The sequence below is a fragment of the Acanthochromis polyacanthus genome, chromosome 9 (assembly GCF_021347895.1).
Source record: "Acanthochromis polyacanthus isolate Apoly-LR-REF ecotype Palm Island chromosome 9, KAUST_Apoly_ChrSc, whole genome shotgun sequence".
Classification (NCBI taxonomy): domain Eukaryota; kingdom Metazoa; phylum Chordata; class Actinopteri; family Pomacentridae; genus Acanthochromis; species Acanthochromis polyacanthus.
Window position 1 is genome coordinate 41,484,810 of NC_067121.1, and position 20,014 is coordinate 41,504,823.

Sequence of the window (20,014 nt, forward strand, 5' to 3'; positions counted from 1 at the left end):
TTCTCAAAGAGTTTGACAGAAACTCGTTGAACATTCAAATCAATGATACAGTCGATCAAAAAGAACCTCGATGAATTTCTGTCTGAACATGATCTTAATTCAGGGGTCACATTCCTTAAAGGCCACATTTTACTCCTGTGGTCTCTGATATCTGTACATTTCTGAGTCAGACTCGTGTCCAAGTGTCGGTCTACCTGAGACTTGTGTTTGTGTGTGTGTGTTCGCACCGAAGTTGAAGATGTGGGCGGTGGTGTGAACCAGAGTGTAGCAGAGGATGGCGTAGCCGACAATCTGATGCAGCAGGATGTTCTGGTCCAGAGGCAGGACTCTCACCACCCACGTCGCCCTCAGCCACGTTAAACAGCGTCGCAGCATCAGCAACTGAACACAGAAACAGCACAATGTCACAAAGTTACCTCAGTTTGCACAGAGCACGACTCTCAGAACCTCGATCCAGTAACCTGAGTGGAGCCTCAGTGGACTGATGGTGTAATCTACAACCTCCATGTGTCAAACCCTCTGATTCTTTAGAAAGAACAGAAACAACGGCTGGACAATGAACTCACATCTGGAGAGGCTCCTTTAAAGAATCAGGTGATTGAGTTAAAAGATGTTACTGCATGCTGTACATAATGTAATACCGAAAAAGTACATTTACTCAAGTACTAAACCAATGTAATGTACTTGGTCTTACACTACCGTTCAAAAGTTTGCGGTCGCTTAGAAATGTCCTTATTTTTGAAAGAAAAGCAATTTTTTTCAGTGACAATAACATTAATCAGAAATCGGACTGACATTGTTAATGTGGTAAATGACTATTCTGTATTTGTAAAATGGCAACTCTGTATTTGTATTTTTGCTGTTGTTAAGATAAGAAAATAAAGTGAGGAGGCTTTCCTCGAGTACACACACCGACAGAACAGAGACAGAAACACAGAGTTCCGTCTCACCTCCACCTGAACGGAAACAGCTTTATATTTGGCAGCAGCAGGTTTGTGCTGCCCTCTGCTGGACAATGAAACACATCACACTCTGCGAGTTTAATTCACAATAACAACAATTATTAATTTATTAAAGGCTAAAGGCAGAACAGTGAAAAATTTGTTTAAGATTTTGTCTTTTCAAAAGCCAACCAGATTCAACTCATCGTCCAGCTAGGAAGAAGAAATTCGACAAATTCTTGCTTTTCAGGGGTGAAATTCATTGTGTGTTCTCAAAGCTGCACCAATAAATCAATAAAAATATAACCAACTGCTTGAATTAATATTTTGAACTGAAACTGAACAACAAACAATTAATCGAGAAAAAACATTGAACAGATAAGCTGACATTGAAAATAATTAGCTGTAGTGCTATTATGCTTATTTTACTAGAAAAATGATCAATAATTTGTCAGAACAGTTAGAGATTAATCTTTTATCACTATTTTATACACTGTAGGGTTGGATAGTTTGTCCTTTCAGAGGGCTTAGCTTAGCATAGCTTAGTAGCATTTTACTGTTACAGCTGCTGAAGTTCATTTTAACAACTTTAAATCCTGCGGTGGAGTTTCATCTGCAGCAGTGTTAGCTTTTACAAACTAATCAGACGTTTTGTTTCTAAAATATTATTCTGTGAAGTACTGCGGTATTATTTTGTAGAGTATTTAGGGGCCGGCTGCGGTCGTACCATGACGAAGGTGCAGTTGAAGTTGAGACACTGTCCGCAGCCTTTGGCCACCATGAACCAGGCCCCGCCGTGGCTGTTCTGCAGCATGGCACCCACAAACAGCAGCAGGCTGAGGAGGGCGTAGACGCACAGGAACAGCAGTTTCCGGCTGTTGTTCTGCCAGTAGACCCGGGTCAGGTACCGAGGGGTCTGACGCTTCTTCTGGTCCACTTCTGGAGGCTTCAGCCAGTTAGCAGCACTGAGGAGGAGACGGTTAAAGCCGGGTGAATATGCTGGAATTAACCTTTCAGTCACGTTTCTTTATGATCATCTGCCTCCTGGGTCATTTTTACGTCGAGTCACCAAATTCTAAAAAAAGTTTACACCTGATCGTCTCACATTTGTCAGATTTGTCGTATGTTATTTAGTAAAATGTGTAAAATCTGGACTCATTGGTAACATTAGTTTCTGAGTTAAATATTCTTAAAGAAGGTGGGTCATGTTCATTTTTGCAAAGCATGGTGGTGGCAGTATCATGCTGTGGATCAATGATAAAGTGCCATAACTTGAGAAACTATGTAGCTAGAGTCCTGAAATGTGGGAGGCTCATTGATATATACATCTGATATTCAGTAGTACAACCCTGCTGTGATAGAATAATACAAACCAGTTATATGATGGCGCAAATTTGGTCAAAAGATCTCCATGTTTCTGTCTACACCGATATTCCACCAACCACTAAAACCTGTATTATTCACCCTACGATGCTGATTTTTTTTCTGGTGATTGAAACCAATAGGAGCTTTAAAAATGCAGAGTATCGTGCCAGTCAGAAGCATACTTTATGAGAAAATATTAAAATTACATTTTTTTGCATTTATGGTCATTTAATCTCAGTTTACCAAACTTTAAAAAAAGTTCACATCTGACCATCTCGTATCTGTCTGATTTTTTTTCACATTTATACATGTGTTATTTAGTAAAACCTGTGTAAAATCTGGGGTCATAAGTAACATTAGTATTTAAGGTGTGGTCATGTTGATTTTTGCCAAGCATGGTGGTGGCAGTACCATGCTGTGGATCAATGTTTAAAGTGCCATAAGTTGACAAATAATGCAGCTTGAGTCCTGTAATTTAGCAGAGTCATTGATATGTACATATGATCTTTAGTGGTACAGCTAGGGCTGGGCGATAAATCAAATTAATTTGATTAATTCACCTTTTATAAACTGGACGATTTGAAAATTTGCCAAATCGTAAAATTGAGGCGAGCTTAAATATATAACAATACAGATTCTTCTTCTGCCTTTCACGACTTGTGCACTGGCGTTTTCTTCTGCCTCTCATCTCCTTCCGCCAAAACCCCGTCATGGCGGACACAACAGCAGATGAAGAGTTGGTCACGAGAAAAGGGCCTCATGTTACATTGATTATATTGAAGTGGTTCGGCTTTGACAAGACTGACACAGAGCAAACTACAGTCATGGGCAACGTTTGCAAAAGTACTGTGAAAACGAAGAGTAGCAGCACAACTAGCCTCTTTCAGCACCTCCGGCAGAGTCATCCTAAAGAATGGGAAGAGGGCTCGCAGCTACGGGAGTGCGGCATGGCTAGCATTAGCCATAGCAAACAGACCGCAAAGAAACAACAAAAATTGATTAAAATCGTAATTGTCCAAGATGACTAAAAAAATAAATAAAAAAAATAAAAATCGAGATTTTATTTTCTGGCCATATCGCCCAGCCCTACGTACAACCCTACTTTGATAGAATAATACAAACCAGTTATACGATGGTTTAAATTTGGTCAAAACTAATGTTACCTATGAGCCCAGATTTCACATATGGTCAACTCCCTCAACATTCACCACTTTATAAACAATGGTCAGTGGAGCATTCTGTGAACTGAGACAGAATGACCCTCCTGTTTTTTAATAACAAAACATACAGACGATAACAGAGGACAGGTGGGTGGTTCTACCTTATGGTGAGGTTCTCCATCACCTCTGGGAAGTTCTCCAGTTCAGCCTTGAGCTCCTCGAAGGTGATGGAGCCGCTGTTGTCTTTGTCGGCCGACTCGAACAGCGCCAGCGTCAGGTCGTCCAGCTTCTCCTCCGGCAGGGAGATGGCGCTCTCTCGCAGGCAGGACTTCAGAACCGTCCTGAGTTCGTCTGGATCGATGGAACCGCTGCCTGCAAAGAGAATCAACCAGGAAGAAAGTGAAACCAAAACCAAACATAAGAAGAAATCTGATGAAGAACATGATGACTTCATGTAGTCCAAATTTCAGGAGGAGATTCATGGAAGTGAAGTCCTGAAATTCCCTTACCTCAACCTGAACCCTAAACAGCTGTCTATTATCACATAAATCCTATTCAGTAGTTATTTTACATGAACAAACCTCCAGAAAACATGTGAGAGTTCAGTAGAAGAAGCAGAATCAGTGAGTTTAGAAAAAAGAACCACACAGCAGTAGCAAACATGGTGAGCCTCTAAGAACCAGATAGAAAGTTAATCAATATGACAAAAGATACCAAGAAATACACCTACTGAATTACTGCATTGTACAGGTACTTGCACTTATATGAGTCATTTGATTTCAGAAGAAAATATGGACTTTTACTGCACTGTTTTCACATAAAAAAGCTCTTTGAAAAGCTGAAAACACCTGATGCTTTATAATGAATTAATACTCCACTGATTGCCATCGGCCTCAATTATAGATCAGATTAAAGCACAGATTTGTACACATTTGTTGTTGTTTTGGTTTTCAGGAGGTAAATGACTTATTAGCCACTATCTAAGTCTAGTAATTTTTCACGATCTTTGAGCTAGGCTGTGACAAATGGAGGCTTATCCAGGATTCGAATTGAGATCTCTAGTGAGAACACGTATGGCTGATGTTTTAGGAATATGTTCCAAACTAAATAGTGCTGAAACTCCTTTGGATGGAAAAACAACTTAGACATCAAACATTCACGTCTTCGAAATTTTTCAAAAACTGCAAATTTTCTGTATTTTCTTTGTAATTATTTGAATTACTAGATATTTTTAAAAAATCAATTTGGAGGTTGGGATTTGGTCGGATAAAACTAAAACTTTTTTGTAACTTTTACGAACCAAAAACATCATTCATCAAAAAAGATCTGAACAGTTTGTAGAAACATGAAGCAGGTTGAGGATATACTAGAAGACGTTGTTTCTGCACGGTGAGTACCGACCATCCACATCGTAGACCTGGAACAGGAATCTCAGCTTGTCGGTTTCGCTGCCGTGGATTAGAAGGTCCAGAGCTTCGAGCAGCTCATCCAGACTGATGGAGCTGCTGCCGTCTGAGTCGAACAGAGCGAAGAAACGCTCGGCGAAGAAAGACTGCACACAACATACACGTTAAATTATTTTCATTTAGCTCCCATCCTATCCTGTACAACAATCACGTACAGCAGCATGAAACTTAATGAGGGAACTTTTCCATTATTCTTAGATTATGGAGACATTTGATACATGCATGTGCCAAGTGGAGTTATTTGAAGCTAATAGGAACTAACAAGAGCTAGCTGGAGCTCAAAGATGCTGAAAGGACCTAACTGGAGCCTGCTGTAGCAAAATTAAGCTAACAGACACTTAGAGGAACTGACAGGAACCATCAGAATTACACAACTATGTGGTGATGACAGTAGCTAACTGGAGCTTGCAGTAGCTAACATGAGTTGATAGGAGTGAACAGGAAATATCTGGAGCAAACAGCAGCTACCTGGAGTTTTCAGTGATTAACCTGATCAAACAGGAGTGATTAGAAGCTAGCGGATCTATCTGGAGCTAACATCAGGAGATTCCTGTAACAGGCTTGAGCGAAAAGTAGCAATTACACTTCTACAATTCAACAATTTCATTTAGCAGACGCTTTTAGCCAAAGTGACGTACATCTGAGAGTAGCCAATTAGGAGCAAATAGGAGATATCTGGAACCACCAGCGGCTAACTGGAGCGTTCTGTAGCTACCATGGGCTAAAATGAGCAATTAGGAACTAATAGGAAACATTTAGAGCTAACAGGTGCTAACTGCAGCTTTCTGTGGCTAACGTAAGATCACTGGAGCGATGAGGAGCAAACAGAAGATTTCTGGAGCGATTAGGTGCTAACATCAGCTAAGTGTAACTTTCTATAACTAACATGAGCTAGCATCGCAATTAGCGGAAAACAGAAGCTATTAGGAGCTAACAGCAGCTAAGTGTAACGTTATATAGCTTACATGAGCTAGCAGCACAATTAGGAGCGAACAGGAGCTATCGGGAGCTAAAAGAAGCTAATTAGACCTTGTAACACTCAAACTTTTCCAAGCAGAGGTCACTTCACCAAGGGGTTCATCTCAGAAAAAATAAAAGTTAATTGTCACTATCAGTAGTAATGCAGCTGATAAACACAATCGGATTCTCTTTTAAAATTTCTTAAGTTTCTTTACTTCCATCTTTTACTCCAAAAAAACCCGCTGTTTCCCCATACAAAAAAATACATTGCCACAAGATTACAAATAGAAACTAAACCTTTATGCTTTCTAAATTAAGTAAGAGTCCTTCCCTAACGAAATACAAAGTTTTCAGTCAAATGGTCCACTTCAGATACTCTTTTAAGAAAGTTTCTATCCCGAAAGGTCCTCACGCCGGCGGCTTTTCCTCCGTCCGTTCGATGCAAAAAACAACAACAACACGGTAATCCGACCCAAAAAAGAAAGTTCCGCTAACAAAAAAAAGAAGCGATCGATCGTTAAAGAAAATACTGGTATACCAGAAAAAAAGAGTTTCAAACAGGGTGGATCTCACCAATATCCCGGGTGCAGAGGAGATAATCCTTAAGTGAAGGATCCCTTTGTCTCTTGGGGTGGCGTCCGCGTCAAGATGTTGACGGCCGGGAGTGTACGTCTGGTCGGCTCCGGTAGGATCTGGGCTCTTTACAGGTTCAATAGTCTTTTTCCAACCTTATTAAAATGTCTTAGGCCTTCGTTCATTCTTTTTTTAACTTTACACACTCCTTTCCTTTCAGCAGCCTCCTGTCACTCCCGCTGCCGTGTCTCCCCCGTTCCTCTACGCCACATCCTCCTTATATAACCTTTGTTTACCACATTTTCTAATTACTATTTTGGAATTGTTTATTATCCCACCTACCTAAATACATTTTTAGCACAGGGAACATCATGCACAAAGACCAGAAAACTTTCATTTTGTTTTCATCATGTTATTTATGGTTCTTTATTTCTTTTAATGTTTCTTTTAATTTTATTACTTAGGTGACAATGTCACAGATCCCCCCCCCCAGCCGAGGTTGAGGGAGGCTGAACCCCAAAGTAGGGTTTCAGATTGACCGTGTTGATTGTGTCTAACCTCTTGTTTAGGTCATTCCACTGTACTTGGTAGTTGACTGGGCCTAGCTTTCTCACTATTGTAGCTGGGCCTGACCATTTAGGCGCAAGTTTAGCTGAGAAACTATCGGATGCTTTAGATAGCGGGTGCATGCGGACCCCAGACCTGGTCCTCCCGGAAAGAGTTGTGCACCTCTTCCTTCGGGTATTATAGTTACCTGGCTTGTCTGGCCTGACCAACTCCCACTCTCTTTCTGACTTGTTCTGTCATTTCTTTTTGCCTCTCTAGCAATTTGTAAGGAGACTGGTGAGGAGAAGGGGATGTACAGATCATCCGTTCCAGGGGCCCTTAAGCGTCCTTCCAAGTGCCAATTCTGCAGGAGTTCTACCAGTAGTTTCATGTTGTGCAGCATTTAATGGCAAAACGAAATTCTCTAATCCACTATCCCAGTTGTTATGCTGGTCTCCCACATAAGAGGCTATCATGGTCTGATGGTGCGGTTGGACCGTTCTGTGAGATTGGCTTGGGGGTGGTAACTTGTTGGTGAACTTTTGGGTCACTCCCCAGGACCTGCATAGGTTAGCCATCTCATGGCCAGTGAACTGAGGTCCACGATCTGACACTAGCTCCTGTGGGACACCAAAGCGGGTGAAGATCTCATCCTTCAGAATCAGTTGTAATGCGATGAGCCTTGCTGTCTTTTAGGGGAAACATTTTCAACCCACTTTGTAAAATAATCCACAATGACCAGAAGAAACCGATTTCCCTTTTTACTCTGGGGAAAAGGTCCCATGAGGTCCATCCCAAGCTTCTCCCAAGGTGCCTCAACCTTGGTTGATTGCATGAAACCAACTGGTTTTGGTTTTCAGCTTTGTAGGACTGGCATGTACGACAGCATTTGACATGAGCCCAGACATCCTTTCTGATCGTTGGCCACCAAGCCACCTCAAGAATGCGCAGCAGAGTCTTTAGTCTGCCCAGATGTCCACTTAAAGGGTGATCATGAAAATAATCAAGGAAACAAGGTACCAGATCCTTTGGAACCACCAGCTGATATTTATCACCTCCATCTCTCAATGGGGACTTTCTGTACAGAAGTCCCTGACAAGTAGTGAAGACTACCCTTCCAGGTCTGTTGACATTGGTGAGATCTTTAACCATGTCCATGATATCAGGATCCTTTTCCTGAGCTTTGTGAATCTCCGCCAACGATGTTGGGAGATCAGAGGAATTTTTGGAGATGTTAACGGCTACATAAGCAGGAGAGTTGTCGTGAGGAGAGACTGCCCTCGACAGTGCATCTGGCACAATGTTTTGCAGACCTTTTCTGTAGCAGACCTTAAACTGGAATCGTTGGAGACGCAGGATCCAACGTGTCAAGCGTGATGTTGTTTTGGGACAATTGAAGGCCCACGTCAGTGCAGCATGGTCTGAGTACACTGTAAACTCTTTCCCTTCAAGGTAATGATGCCACTTTTCAACTGCCCAGACCACAGCCAGACACTCCTTCTCTGAGGTAGAGTAATTACACTCAGCTCCTCGTAACCCCCTTGAGGCAAAAGCTATCACCTTTTCACCTTCCTCGTCCCTTTGCACCAGGACTGCTCCCAAGCCTACCTCACTAGCATCTGTGTGTACTTCAAATGGAAGTGAGTGGTTAGGCTGTATAAGAATGGGAGCCTCGGCCAGAGCTTGTTTTAGCTGGTCAAAGCTATGTTGAGATTCCTCTGTCCAGGACCATTCCACCTCCTTTCTTGTCAGCCGATGCAAGGGTGAAGCGATATTAGCCAAAATGTGCTATAAATTTATGATACCACCCCACCAGACCAAGAAATCGCTGCAATGTTTTGATATTGGTTTGGTGTGGGGTATGCCGTCACTGCCAGTGTCTTTTCCGGATCCACCTGGACCCCTTTTCCTGACACCACATGTCCTAGGAATTTCAGTTCTTGACGAAAAAAGTGACATTTCTTAAGATTTAGTGTAAGGTTGGCCTTGTGGAGCTTTTCCATCACTGCATTTAAATCCTTTAGATGCTGATCTGGAGTGGGTGAAAACACGATCACATCGTCAATGTACACAAAGCAGATTTCCCTCTCAGCTCACCCAAAACCTTCTCCATAAGTCTCTGAAATGAGGCGCCAGCATTTTTAAGCCAAAAGGCATTGATCTGAATTGGTAGAGCCCGATTGGTGTGATAACTGCCGTCTTAGCCTTGCTGTCTTCAGCCATCGCCACTTGCCAGTACCCAGATTTTAGATCAAGGGTACTAAAGACAGCTGCTCCATGCATAGATTCCAAAAGATCGTGGATAATGGGCATGGGATACGCATCCTGAAGAGTTTTAGCATTCAGAGCCTGAAATCTACACAAAACCGAGGTGTCTTATCAGGTTTTGGACTAAGACCACAGGAGAGGCCCAGGGTGATTGGGAAGGCTCAATTATGCCATCCTTGAGCATTTGCTCTACCTGTTTCAATGATGATCTGACGTTTGAAAGGAGATACGCGATATGCTTTACAGCGGATCGGTACCTCATCTGTGGTAAAGATCTTGTGCTCCTCCACGGTGGTTTTACCTAATTTACCAGAGCACACCTTCGGCCAAGCCTTCAAGAGTTCCCTAACCTCTGGGGGATGGTCTATAAATTCTGGGACTGTCTCAGCATGACTGACAGCTGTCTCAGTTCTTGGAAGGGCCATAATGAGACTTACACTGGGACGGGTGTCATGGCTCTCTGTAGGCTGAGTAAGGAAGGGGTAAAAGGTATAGCCTCGAGGTCCTTTCACTCCATAGGTGTTGTCGCCCAAATTAATAATAGTTGAGGTCTTGATCAAGAAATCTAAGCCTAAAATGATGGGTAAGGCCAGGTGTTTGTCGGCAATGATGTACGTTTCTAATGACCACATCACATCATGCCAACTGTAAAGAAGTTGAACCTTTCCCATGGCCTCATGGGACGTTTTCCCATCTGCAAAGGCAAAGCTTTGATTATCACTTGGCTTGAGTTGTTCATCCTCCCGGGCCAGCTCCAGCCACTGACTGTGTCGCATGAGCGAGAATGTACAAGCAGTGTCAAAAACGGCCTTACACTGTACACCCCTCACTTCTATGGGGACATGCAGGAGAGTTGGAGGCTGTTTCTTTCCCCGCTGTACGATGGTTACAACATCAGCCTGTTTCTTTGTGGACCATTTCTCTTGGGGTTTCTTTGACATCTTCACTTTTGCTTTTTGTTGATCCACCTTGCCCCAATACTCCTTGGCAGCTGTACAGTCTTTTCCACCAAAGTACCAATGGAGACTAGCTGCTCCACGTTGGTGACAGTGCCTCTCAGGCAACCTGCTATTCTGGGGTTACAATTATTGAGAATTTTCCTCACTAATTCTGCCTCTGTTATATCAGGCTTCCACCTTAGACAGAGAGCCCGATAATCGTAAGCAAAATCCCTTACACACTGATCAGGTAGTTGAATCATGTCTCTGAGCTTCTCCTCTACTTCTGTGAGGTAATCTGGTGGCAGGAAAGCAGCATTGAAGGCCTGTTTGAAATCAGCCCAATTGTGAACAGTGCACTTAGCAACAGTCCACCAACTGTGTGCTGGGCCTTTAAGAACACTTGATAAAGCTCCAACCAGTTCAGCATCACTCAGAGGTCTAACAGCAAGAAAAGTTTCGCATTGATCAATAAAATTTAGGATATCTGCCACTTCTTTGCTGCCACTGAAAGATGGAAAATCCATATGTACAGCAGGCTTTGAATAAACTACCCTAGTAGCTTGGCTGGTTGAAGGAATAACGGGACTGGTGCTGATGGAATGAGAGGCAGTCTGAGATTGCATCTGATCAGTAGCACATGTAGGCCTGGTGCTAGGCTGTGTTACAGCAGAACAGGGAGTTGTAGGTCCTGCAGCTAAACCTCCATGCAGAGAGATGGGGTTTGGAGTATCCACAGAGGCCATGCTTGGACTAACTACTGCTGGTGAGTATCCCGTGTATTTGTTTGCTTTTGAGACAGGGTCATCAGGAGCTGTTTGGCATGAGGAGGAACGCACATTACCTGGTTGGAAACGCAATCCTGTGCTGTAAAAAGATCTTTGGATTGTATTGAGACTGGCGCGCTTCAGCCTTTCAAGATCCATTTTCCACTTCTCATCCCGTCGTTGCAGACACTCCACCAGCTGCTCCTCAAAGTTCCTCAGGGTGGTCATCATGCGATGTTCAAGCGCTTCCAAGCTCCTGTCTATATAACCTCTGATGTTCTCTTCCCTGTTAATGGCACTGCTAACAGAATCTCTGAAATCAACCTCCAGGGACTTTACTTTATCAATGACTACTCCTAAGTCTGTGCTGATGGATGTCAAAACTGGGAGATTTAAATAAGCAGAAACATCTGCCTCTATCTCCTGTTCATCCCTCTCATCTCGCTCATCCTGGTCAGATAAATACAGAGAACTTATTAAAGATGTGACTTCACCTACAGGATTCCGTCTAGTCACCCAAGCATCAGAAGCTCTCTTCAGAGACTCCTCCCTGTCCTCAAGCCCAGCATTTGGAGTAGAAACTCTGGTGTCATTGTCTATATTCCTGTCAACATTTATAGGACTAGATGCATTATCAAGTACTATCAGGGCTTCTTCATTATCCATGTTTGTTCTTTTTTCCTTCTTTGTTTATGTATATATATGAATAAATATATTTATATCTACCTATATGTTGATTTATTTTATTTATTTTTATTTTTCCAAATGTCTTGTGTCAAACCCACTCAAATTTCTGAAGGACAAGTTGTGCACAAGTTGTCAACAATATTCAGTCCAACGAAAAAAAAATATGTTCGTTTTGCTTAGAATTTAAACAGCAATTTTTACAGTTCGGGTAAACTTTTATTTAGTCTACTTCCTTTTTCTGTTCCCCGTACGGGCCACCATCTGTAACACTCCAACTTTTCCAAGCAGAGGTCACTTCACCAAGGGGTTCATCTCAGAAAAAAATAAAAGTTAATTGTCACTATCAGTAGTAATGCAGCTGATAAACACAATCGGATTCTCTTTTAAAATTTCTTAAGTTTCTTTACTTCCATCTTTTACTCCAAAAAAACCCGCTGTTTCCCCATACAAAAAAATACATTGCCACAAGATTACAAATAGAAACTAAACCTTTATGCTTTCTAAATTAAGTAAGAGTCCTTCCCTAACGAAATACAAAGTTTTCAGTCAAATGGTCCACTTCAGATACTCTTTTAAGAAAGTTTCTATCCCGAAAGGTCCTCACGCCGGCGGCTTTTCCTCCGTCCGTTCGATGCAAAAAACAACAACAACACGGTAATCCGACCCAAAAAAGAAAGTTCCGCTAACAAAAAAAAGAAGCGATCGATCGTTAAAGAAAATACTGGTATACCAAAAAAAAAAGAGTTTCAAACAGGGTGGATCTCACCAATATCCCGGGTGCAGAGGAGATAATCCTTAAGTGAAGGATCCCTTTGTCTCTTGGGGTGGCGTCCGCGTCAAGATGTTGACGGCCGGGAGTGTACGTCTGGTCGGCTCCGGTAGGATCTGGGCTCTTTACAGGTTCAATAGTCTTTTTCCAACCTTATTAAAATGTCTTAGGCCTTCGTTCATTCTTTTTTTAACTTTACACACTCCTTTCCTTTCAGCAGCCTCCTGTCACTCCCGCTCACGCCGTGTCTCCCCCGTTCCTCTACGCCACATCCTCCTTATATAACCTTTGTTTACCACATTTTCTAATTACTATTTTGGAATTGTTTATTATCCCACCTACCTAAATACATTTTTAGCACAGGGAACATCATGCACAAAGACCAGAAAACTTTCATTTTGTTTTCATCATGTTATTTATGGTTCTTTATTTCTTTTAATGTTTCTTTTAATTTTATTACTTAGGTGACAATGTCACAATTGTATAATAATAGCGGCCTCGAACACTGCTCTTTGAGGTGTGCTGGTGGAGAAAACAATGTCACCATCCAGAAGCTAGCAGCGGGACAGCAGATGGCTTGCTAAAATGGACCGGCGAAGTCGAAGCACTCAGGCAAGTTATTTTTAAATTAATTTTAATGAAAACTATAAAATATTTATTTGATCATATACCTGGTTTTAAACATACATGAACACCATACAAAATGTATTTATATATCCCTGTATTTTCTTTGTTTTGTTTTGAGAACGATTTATATCATTAATAATCGGATGCTATCCTCATCAGGAAGTGGTACTGAAAATGTTAAATATAAGCATTCTTGTTTCAGGTTATGTTTAATGTGCAAATGAGGTCAGTACACTCGGATAAGACAATGCACCAATATGCACTGCTTTCTTTTCCAACAGACCCTGCTCAGACGTCATATCTTTGAAAGACTGCAAACCAAGTTTCAGTATGTCATCAGTCATCCTTACTTGGATCTTGACTATCTAAATTTCATGTGCACCCATGAATTGATACTTGCTGACGCATTAGCAGACCAGATAGAGTTGCCATTGGATATAGTACATGGCTTAATAGAACTGTGCTGTCTGGTTAGACAGAACATAGAAAATGAGCAAGTAATTCCATCAGTTCAATCATCAATTCATGGGTGCACATGAAGTTTAGATAGTCAAGGTCCAAGTCAGGATGACTGATAAAACTAATTAAACATAACCTGAAACAAGAATGCTTATATTTAACATTTTCAGTACCACTTCCTGATGAGGATAGCATCCGATTATTAATGATATAAGTCGTTCTCAAAACAAAACAAAGAAAATACAGGGATATATAAATACATTTTGTATGGTGTTCATGTATGTTTAAAACCAGGTATATGATCAAATAAATATTTTATAGTTTTCATTAAAATGAATTTAAAAATAACTTGCCTGAGCGCTTCGACTTTGCCGGTCCATTTTAGCAAGCCATCTGCTGCATAGACATATATAAAGAGTAGACGCCACAGACGAGTGGTGGGGCCGCCATCTTGGTCCGGTCACCCGCGCCACTCAGCACTGTTTGACAGCGCATTTAATCCATCTTAACTCTGAATATTAAACTGATTTTCACGCTTTTTTTTTTTATTCGTTGCAAACGTCATACATGTATCTACACAGCAAATTGAGAAGTGTTGAATTCTTGGTGTTAAACTTGACATACACTAGTAGAGTTAATTATACTCTAGATAGAGTTAAATGCAATATAATTAACTCTCAGTCGATAAATAGTTGTTGTCAAAACCGAGTGTAAAAAGGAAGTGTCACTAAATCAAACCTGTAAGTGTTAATGTTTAAATATTAACTCCGAATTTCTTACTCTAAACACTGATCCTGTATTTCACACTCTAAGTGTCAACGCCGCCCTTCCCCCTTACACCGCCTTATATCTCGACTGCGTCGAATCGTCTGCTGAAGAGAGAGCAACGTCTCAACTTAAACGGCCGCATTGTTCGGTAAGTACATGAGGTAATTTGTTGTATTTTACATTAATATTACTCTAAAGGCGCCCGGTCGCTTTTCAGTAGTGCCACGGTAACTTGTCACGCTGTAACTATCCTAACCACCCGAACACCTGCTTAATGAGCTAACGGTTAGCATGCATGCTGGTCTCACTGTAACATAAAAACTGAGTAATGGCAGTAAACGGTAAGTTAAGATGAGTGAAACGAGTCATGCCGTTTGTAACCATAGATATAAAACGTGATAAAATGATACTAACTGTTCGGAATTGCTAGTTAGCGTGCTAACGCTAGCAAGCTCTTCGTCCAAAGTGATTTCGATATTTTTTGTTGCGAAAATAGCACAGTTCTTGGTGAAGTATAATATAACGTTTTGTCAGTATCAACCACATACCGTGAAATTGCTGTTTTTGACAGAGTGCTCATGTTTATGGTGCCAAAACGGCATGGTGTCTTTCTAGCTGGGTCACACTCACATATCACTATTATTTTAAGAGAGAGTTGTATTTCTAAGTGTCATATGGTTTATCTTGGTAGACACTGCAATGTTGGTTCCCTCAATGACATGAAAATAACATTATTTATTTTAATTTTTTATCTGTCTGTCTTTTAACATGTGTAGATGCATTAATGTCTCCTGACATTTCATGTGGTAAGATATTTTTACAATAATGGGCTAAGCTGCATGATATTTGCTCACATTGACTTTTCATTTAATATCAGTATATCAGATAAATTGTTCATTAAGCTATCCTGTCTTTGAATTCATATAGAAAATGCTGGCAAAGGTGGAATACGGAGGAGTCCAAAAATACATAAAAGTTCCCCAAATTGTTGAAAACTTTGACTTCCAGAAGTTTCTTCAAGAAGGTTTGTCTCCACACATTTTAAGCTAAAAAGAAAAGAAAAAAAAGAGCCTTACGGGCCATTTTAGAGAATATTTTCATTATTGTAGTGTGTCTGTTTTGTTTTTAAGCTTTTATGCCATTTTTCCCAGTATCGGACAAATTTAGTCTGCAGGCCCAACTTGAGACTGAAGGTGTGCTCAGCTTGACTGACACATCAGATACCGAGGTTGATGCCGACACATTCGATGAGCTGGTCAAGTCAGGGGTGAGAAACTTCAAGGTTGGATATCGCCAGCATCCAGCAACGGGTAAGGTTATGTTGTCTTGTTTGTTTTTTGTGTTTGTTTTTTTTAATCATTCACCAATCAATAAATTAATCATTTTAATTTTAATTGATTCCTCTCTAAACTTTATTTTTAGACATTTGTATTGTATTGGATGAATCAGATTCATCTGTAATACCAGACTCATCACCATCTCCTGCATCACTGCCAGTCCCCCCGGTATCACCAGCCTCTACGCCAGACTTCGCAGCACCGTCACCGGCGTCTTCCAATTCATCAGATTCTACTATTATCCTCCCAACCACAAAGAACAGGAAGAGGGCCAGGAAAGAGTTGGATCGTGATGAAGCAAGACAGGTAAACCTTGAAACCTGCTACACATGTATCAGATCATAAAATTGGTGCTAGATAAGAGGCAGCACTTGAACTATTTAAATTGGTTTAATGTAATATGTGAAACTAAATTTAACCAAATGTAGTCAATTAATTTGAAGCATGAAGCTAAGGGTTGAAAAAAAAATGTTGTCTTTGCAGAGGGTTGAAACTGCTCTGAGCTCTAATCCGAAGGGTGAAGAAATCTTCAGAGAGTATAACAAAACCAAAACACTGTCAGTTGTGACACGCAAGCAGATGGTCAACATTCTGGTTGCAGAAATGATAGAAACATACGGGTAAGAAATAATTTTTAATACACTGGCAAATGAGAACACGACTGGACACATCTAATAAATAATTTGTTTCTAAAAGGAGGATTCCACCAATGCATGTCCGGGCCAGTTATGCACTTGGAATTGTGACCCTTTTTCCATATCTCCAAGATCCTTACTCAAAACATGGATATGTAAGTTTTAATGTGCCTTTGAAGTCCAAAAATGTGTTGTAGAACTTATGCCATATGACTAGGTAAAAATGTATTATTTTCACTACTACTTTATATTTGATGTGTGCATGCAGGAACACTACTATGATCCTCAGGCCAATACTGGCTATCTTGCATGGAGACTCAAGACGGTACAACGCAACACCTGTGATGGCTTCCGTGAGTGTTCCAGGCCTGATTTCCAGGACAGCCCGACAACCCATCGAGAATCTCTGTTAACTGGTGATCAGCTTCTTGGTGAGGAGTGCAAGGAGGCTCTTTCCATAATGAGACACTCGATGGACACATCTGTGGTTAGAGAGAAGATGAGAGCCACCTTTGACTACAGACAGAAGCTGGTTCATGACCATGATGCAACAGCTTCAGTGTTGGATGTCTTCCCTCGTTTTCTTGATACAGCAGGACTGGTAGGAATATGTAGAGATTATTATTTTTATTACAAATTATTTGAAAACTGACTCCTTCTAATGCAAAGTGTGTTTTAGTAAGCTGCATGTGGACATTGTGCCTCTGTTTAAAGATTGAACAGGATTTTTCCATGATGTTTGGGGACCATGTCTCTGGAAGGTTTCTTGCAAGGTGGTCTTCAGATTTCAAGCACAGAGTCGTCACAGAATGCCAGAGTGTTCCCTCAAGTTCTTACGTTGAAGAGCTGCTGGCTGTTTCTGATCTTGAGGTTGAGAATGACTACGGTAAATATGAAGTTTTTCTGTATCCAACATACAATCTATTGCCCATTTCAATAAATCCAATATGCAACAGTCATCCAAAGCTATATTTGTGGTTTTTGGTATCATTTTGGTTAAATGGTAAATATCTGTAGTAAGCAAGAAATAACGTTTTACAATGGTTTGGTTGTCTGTCTCAAATATTTGTCTTCAAGGCTGGGATAGTGACATGTCTGCTCTCCTGCTGCTGTTGCATCTTCTGCCCCCCACATCAAAAGGCCAGAAAAAAACTCCCAAGATGAGCTCAGCACAGGCAGCCAATCATGTTGTCAGATTCATTAAGGTTTGTACCATCAGCTTTTTGTACTAACGTGTGAGAAGTGTGAGGTGCAGATTGGACTGTAAGAATAATTCTTGCTGTGTATCTAGTACATTATGCTAAGTCTATGCATAATGTGTCATTCAAACTAAAGGAAGGAGCCAGCCTCACTACATTCCTGGATAAAGTCGATGCAAGGCAGCCTTTCCTCCTTTGCATCGGAGAGCAAAAGAAGAAAATCACAAGGTTCTTCATTGTTGTGGACCAGAAAGCTATCCCATGCAGCGCTCAGACATCGGTGGCTGCTTTTGATGTGCTGTTCAAGACTCACTATGTCTTCAGCCTCTCCTATGATGAAGCACTTTCTGCATTCTACACTTTCATCCAAACAACAATATACAACATTGATGTTGGAACCACAAAGGAAACCCCACGAGTCAAGGAACTGAGGGCCAAACTACTGCAAGACTATTAAAATGCCACCAGTTCACAAAGGTCAGTCTGTCTGATACAGCTGTCAAATTGTACAAAAATTGGGTTCGAAAACGTTTAAAATTACGTGCAGTTTGTTAAAAGATATTCGAATATCTTGTGGTGGTGTCGTAATTGTCCACTTGGGACCGATGCTTTACTACATGTTGTTTTTTGTTTACTGTGAGGTCAAAAGTGCAATAGGTCAAGTTTATGAAAACGTTTTAGAGCGCCCTCTGCTGCCTCACAAGGGAAACTCCTTCAAATACTCTGATGCATTTATACAGGCGCTCAAGCGGGTCATTACCGTTCGAATGCAGACTTTTCACACTATGTTTAAATGAAAAGTGACAGCCCTACTGTCTGAGTATGTTCACATGTTTTGTTTGTAAAAAGCACCACAAAAAGTGTTCAGTTCTTTGTCAACATTTAAAATTTCAGCATGGACTGTATCCAGCTAAAAACTTGCGTTTGAAATATGGAGAGCAAGGATGTCCTTCATCATTTTGTACATTCAGTGGCTTCAGAAAGCACCTAAAGACTGTTCATAAGAACCATGATGAACTGGTTGATACTAATCTGGAAGTGGCCACACAAAGGCATTTTGAGTTTGAATCTTTAAGTGAACAGCCAACAACTTCTGCTGCATCCATGTTACATGTTCCCCCTGTAATTACACAGAACTCACTTGAAGGAATGTGTGGTTCAGTTGTTTCACACTTACAAACCTCTGGTTGTTCTCAAAGCACTATCCAGACAATAGTTTGTTCAATGGAGGAAGTTATTAGTGATGTTCAGAGTCGAGCACAAGAAGCAGTTCTCCAAACATTGTCCTCTGAAACTAAGGATTCAGAAATTTATAAGAAAGTAGAGCACTGTTTAAATCAATTAGACAATCCCTTTTCAAAATTTAACACACAGACGAAGAGACAAAAATATTATGATGAAAAATGGGAAATAGTTGAACCTAAAGAGTTTGTTCTTGGTGTGAGAATGGATACACGTAGAAACAGAACTACAGGTGTATATAGTCAGATTCCTGTAACAGACAAGTACATGTATGTACCCATTTTAGGTACACTGAAATCAATTTTCAAAAACGGTGAGATAAGAGAATGCTTCCTGCAAGAGAAACAATGTAAGAAGGGGACATACAAAGACATTAACGATGGGTCTTATTTCCAAAACCATCCTCTTTTTTCACAACAGAGACATGCTCTGCAAATTTTACTTTACTACGATGATTTTGAAACGGCTAATCCGTTGGGTTCTAAGAAGGGGATCCATAAACTCGGTTGTGTTTATTTTACTTTAAAAAACTTCCCACCCAAGGTGAACTCTGTGCTAATGAACATACATCTTGCAGCTCTTTTCTACACCCAAGATTTAAAGACGTACGGTTTTGAAGAAATATTAAAGCCTCTAATTGATGATTTGAAAATTTTAGAAACTGAAGGAATCCAACTTCCATTTATTGATGAACCGGTGTTTGGCTCTGTAATTCAAGTCACGGGAGATAATCTTGCTTTAAATAGTGTGCTTGGCTTTGTTGAATCTTTCGGTGCAACATACTTTTGTAGGTTCTGTCTGACAGATAAGGAAGAAATTCAGTCCATTATTTCTGAGGATAATCCAAGAATTACTCTGCGCTCCAGAGAGCTTCATATCGAACACTGTAATGCACTAAGTGAAGATCCTGCTCTACCTACTGTTTATGGTGTTAAAAAACCTTGTGTGCTTAATTCATTACAGTATTTTCAGTGTACAGATAATTTTGCAGTTGATATAATGCATGATTTGTTGGAGGGTGTCGTGCAGTATGAGCTAAAGCTGTTTTTTCAGTATCTGCTTAAAAATGGTTACATGTCTATGAACACATTGTCAGATAGGATACAGAGTTTTAATTATGGTCACATGGAACGTAAAAACAAACCGAGCCACTTAAAAATTGAGGACAACAGTAAGCACTTAGGTTTAAGTGCAATTCAGTCATGGTGTATTCTACGCAATACCCCACTTATTTTTGGTGATGTGGTTGAAAGGGACAATGATCACTGGAACTTATTGCTCCTCTTAATACAGATTGTTGATATAGT

The 20,014-nt window shown here is 40.7% G+C and overlaps 2 protein-coding genes across 2 annotated transcripts in view; one reads left to right on the plus strand and one right to left on the minus strand.

Moving 5' to 3' along the window:
* Nucleotides 1–5,293, minus strand: part of LOC127535505 (NADPH oxidase 5-like) — a 6,972-nt gene extending 1,679 nt beyond the window's left edge. Inside the window, exons 1-5 of the mRNA XM_051953693.1 lie at nt 5,285–5,293; nt 4,868–5,018; nt 3,628–3,838; nt 1,669–1,906; nt 228–381 (exon numbers count right to left, since the gene is read on the minus strand). Of these exons, the coding sequence (XP_051809653.1) occupies nt 228–381; nt 1,669–1,906; nt 3,628–3,838; nt 4,868–5,018; nt 5,285–5,293 (763 nt within the window). The remainder of the gene's footprint in view (nt 1–227; nt 382–1,668; nt 1,907–3,627; nt 3,839–4,867; nt 5,019–5,284) is intronic.
* Nucleotides 5,294–15,083: 9,790 nt separating this feature from the next.
* The window catches only part of LOC110956086 (contactin-associated protein-like 2), a 32,501-nt gene continuing 27,570 nt past the window's right edge, over nt 15,084–20,014 (plus strand). Inside the window, exons 1-10 of the mRNA XM_051953534.1 lie at nt 15,084–15,100; nt 15,222–15,318; nt 15,446–15,604; nt 15,717–15,937; nt 16,115–16,251; nt 16,328–16,421; nt 16,535–16,867; nt 16,981–17,152; nt 17,344–17,471; nt 17,602–17,942. Coding sequence (XP_051809494.1) covers nt 17,924–17,942 — 19 coding nt within the window. The 5' untranslated portion in view covers nt 15,084–15,100; nt 15,222–15,318; nt 15,446–15,604; ... (5 more) ...; nt 17,344–17,471; nt 17,602–17,923. The remainder of the gene's footprint in view (nt 15,101–15,221; nt 15,319–15,445; nt 15,605–15,716; nt 15,938–16,114; nt 16,252–16,327; nt 16,422–16,534; nt 16,868–16,980; nt 17,153–17,343; nt 17,472–17,601; nt 17,943–20,014) is intronic.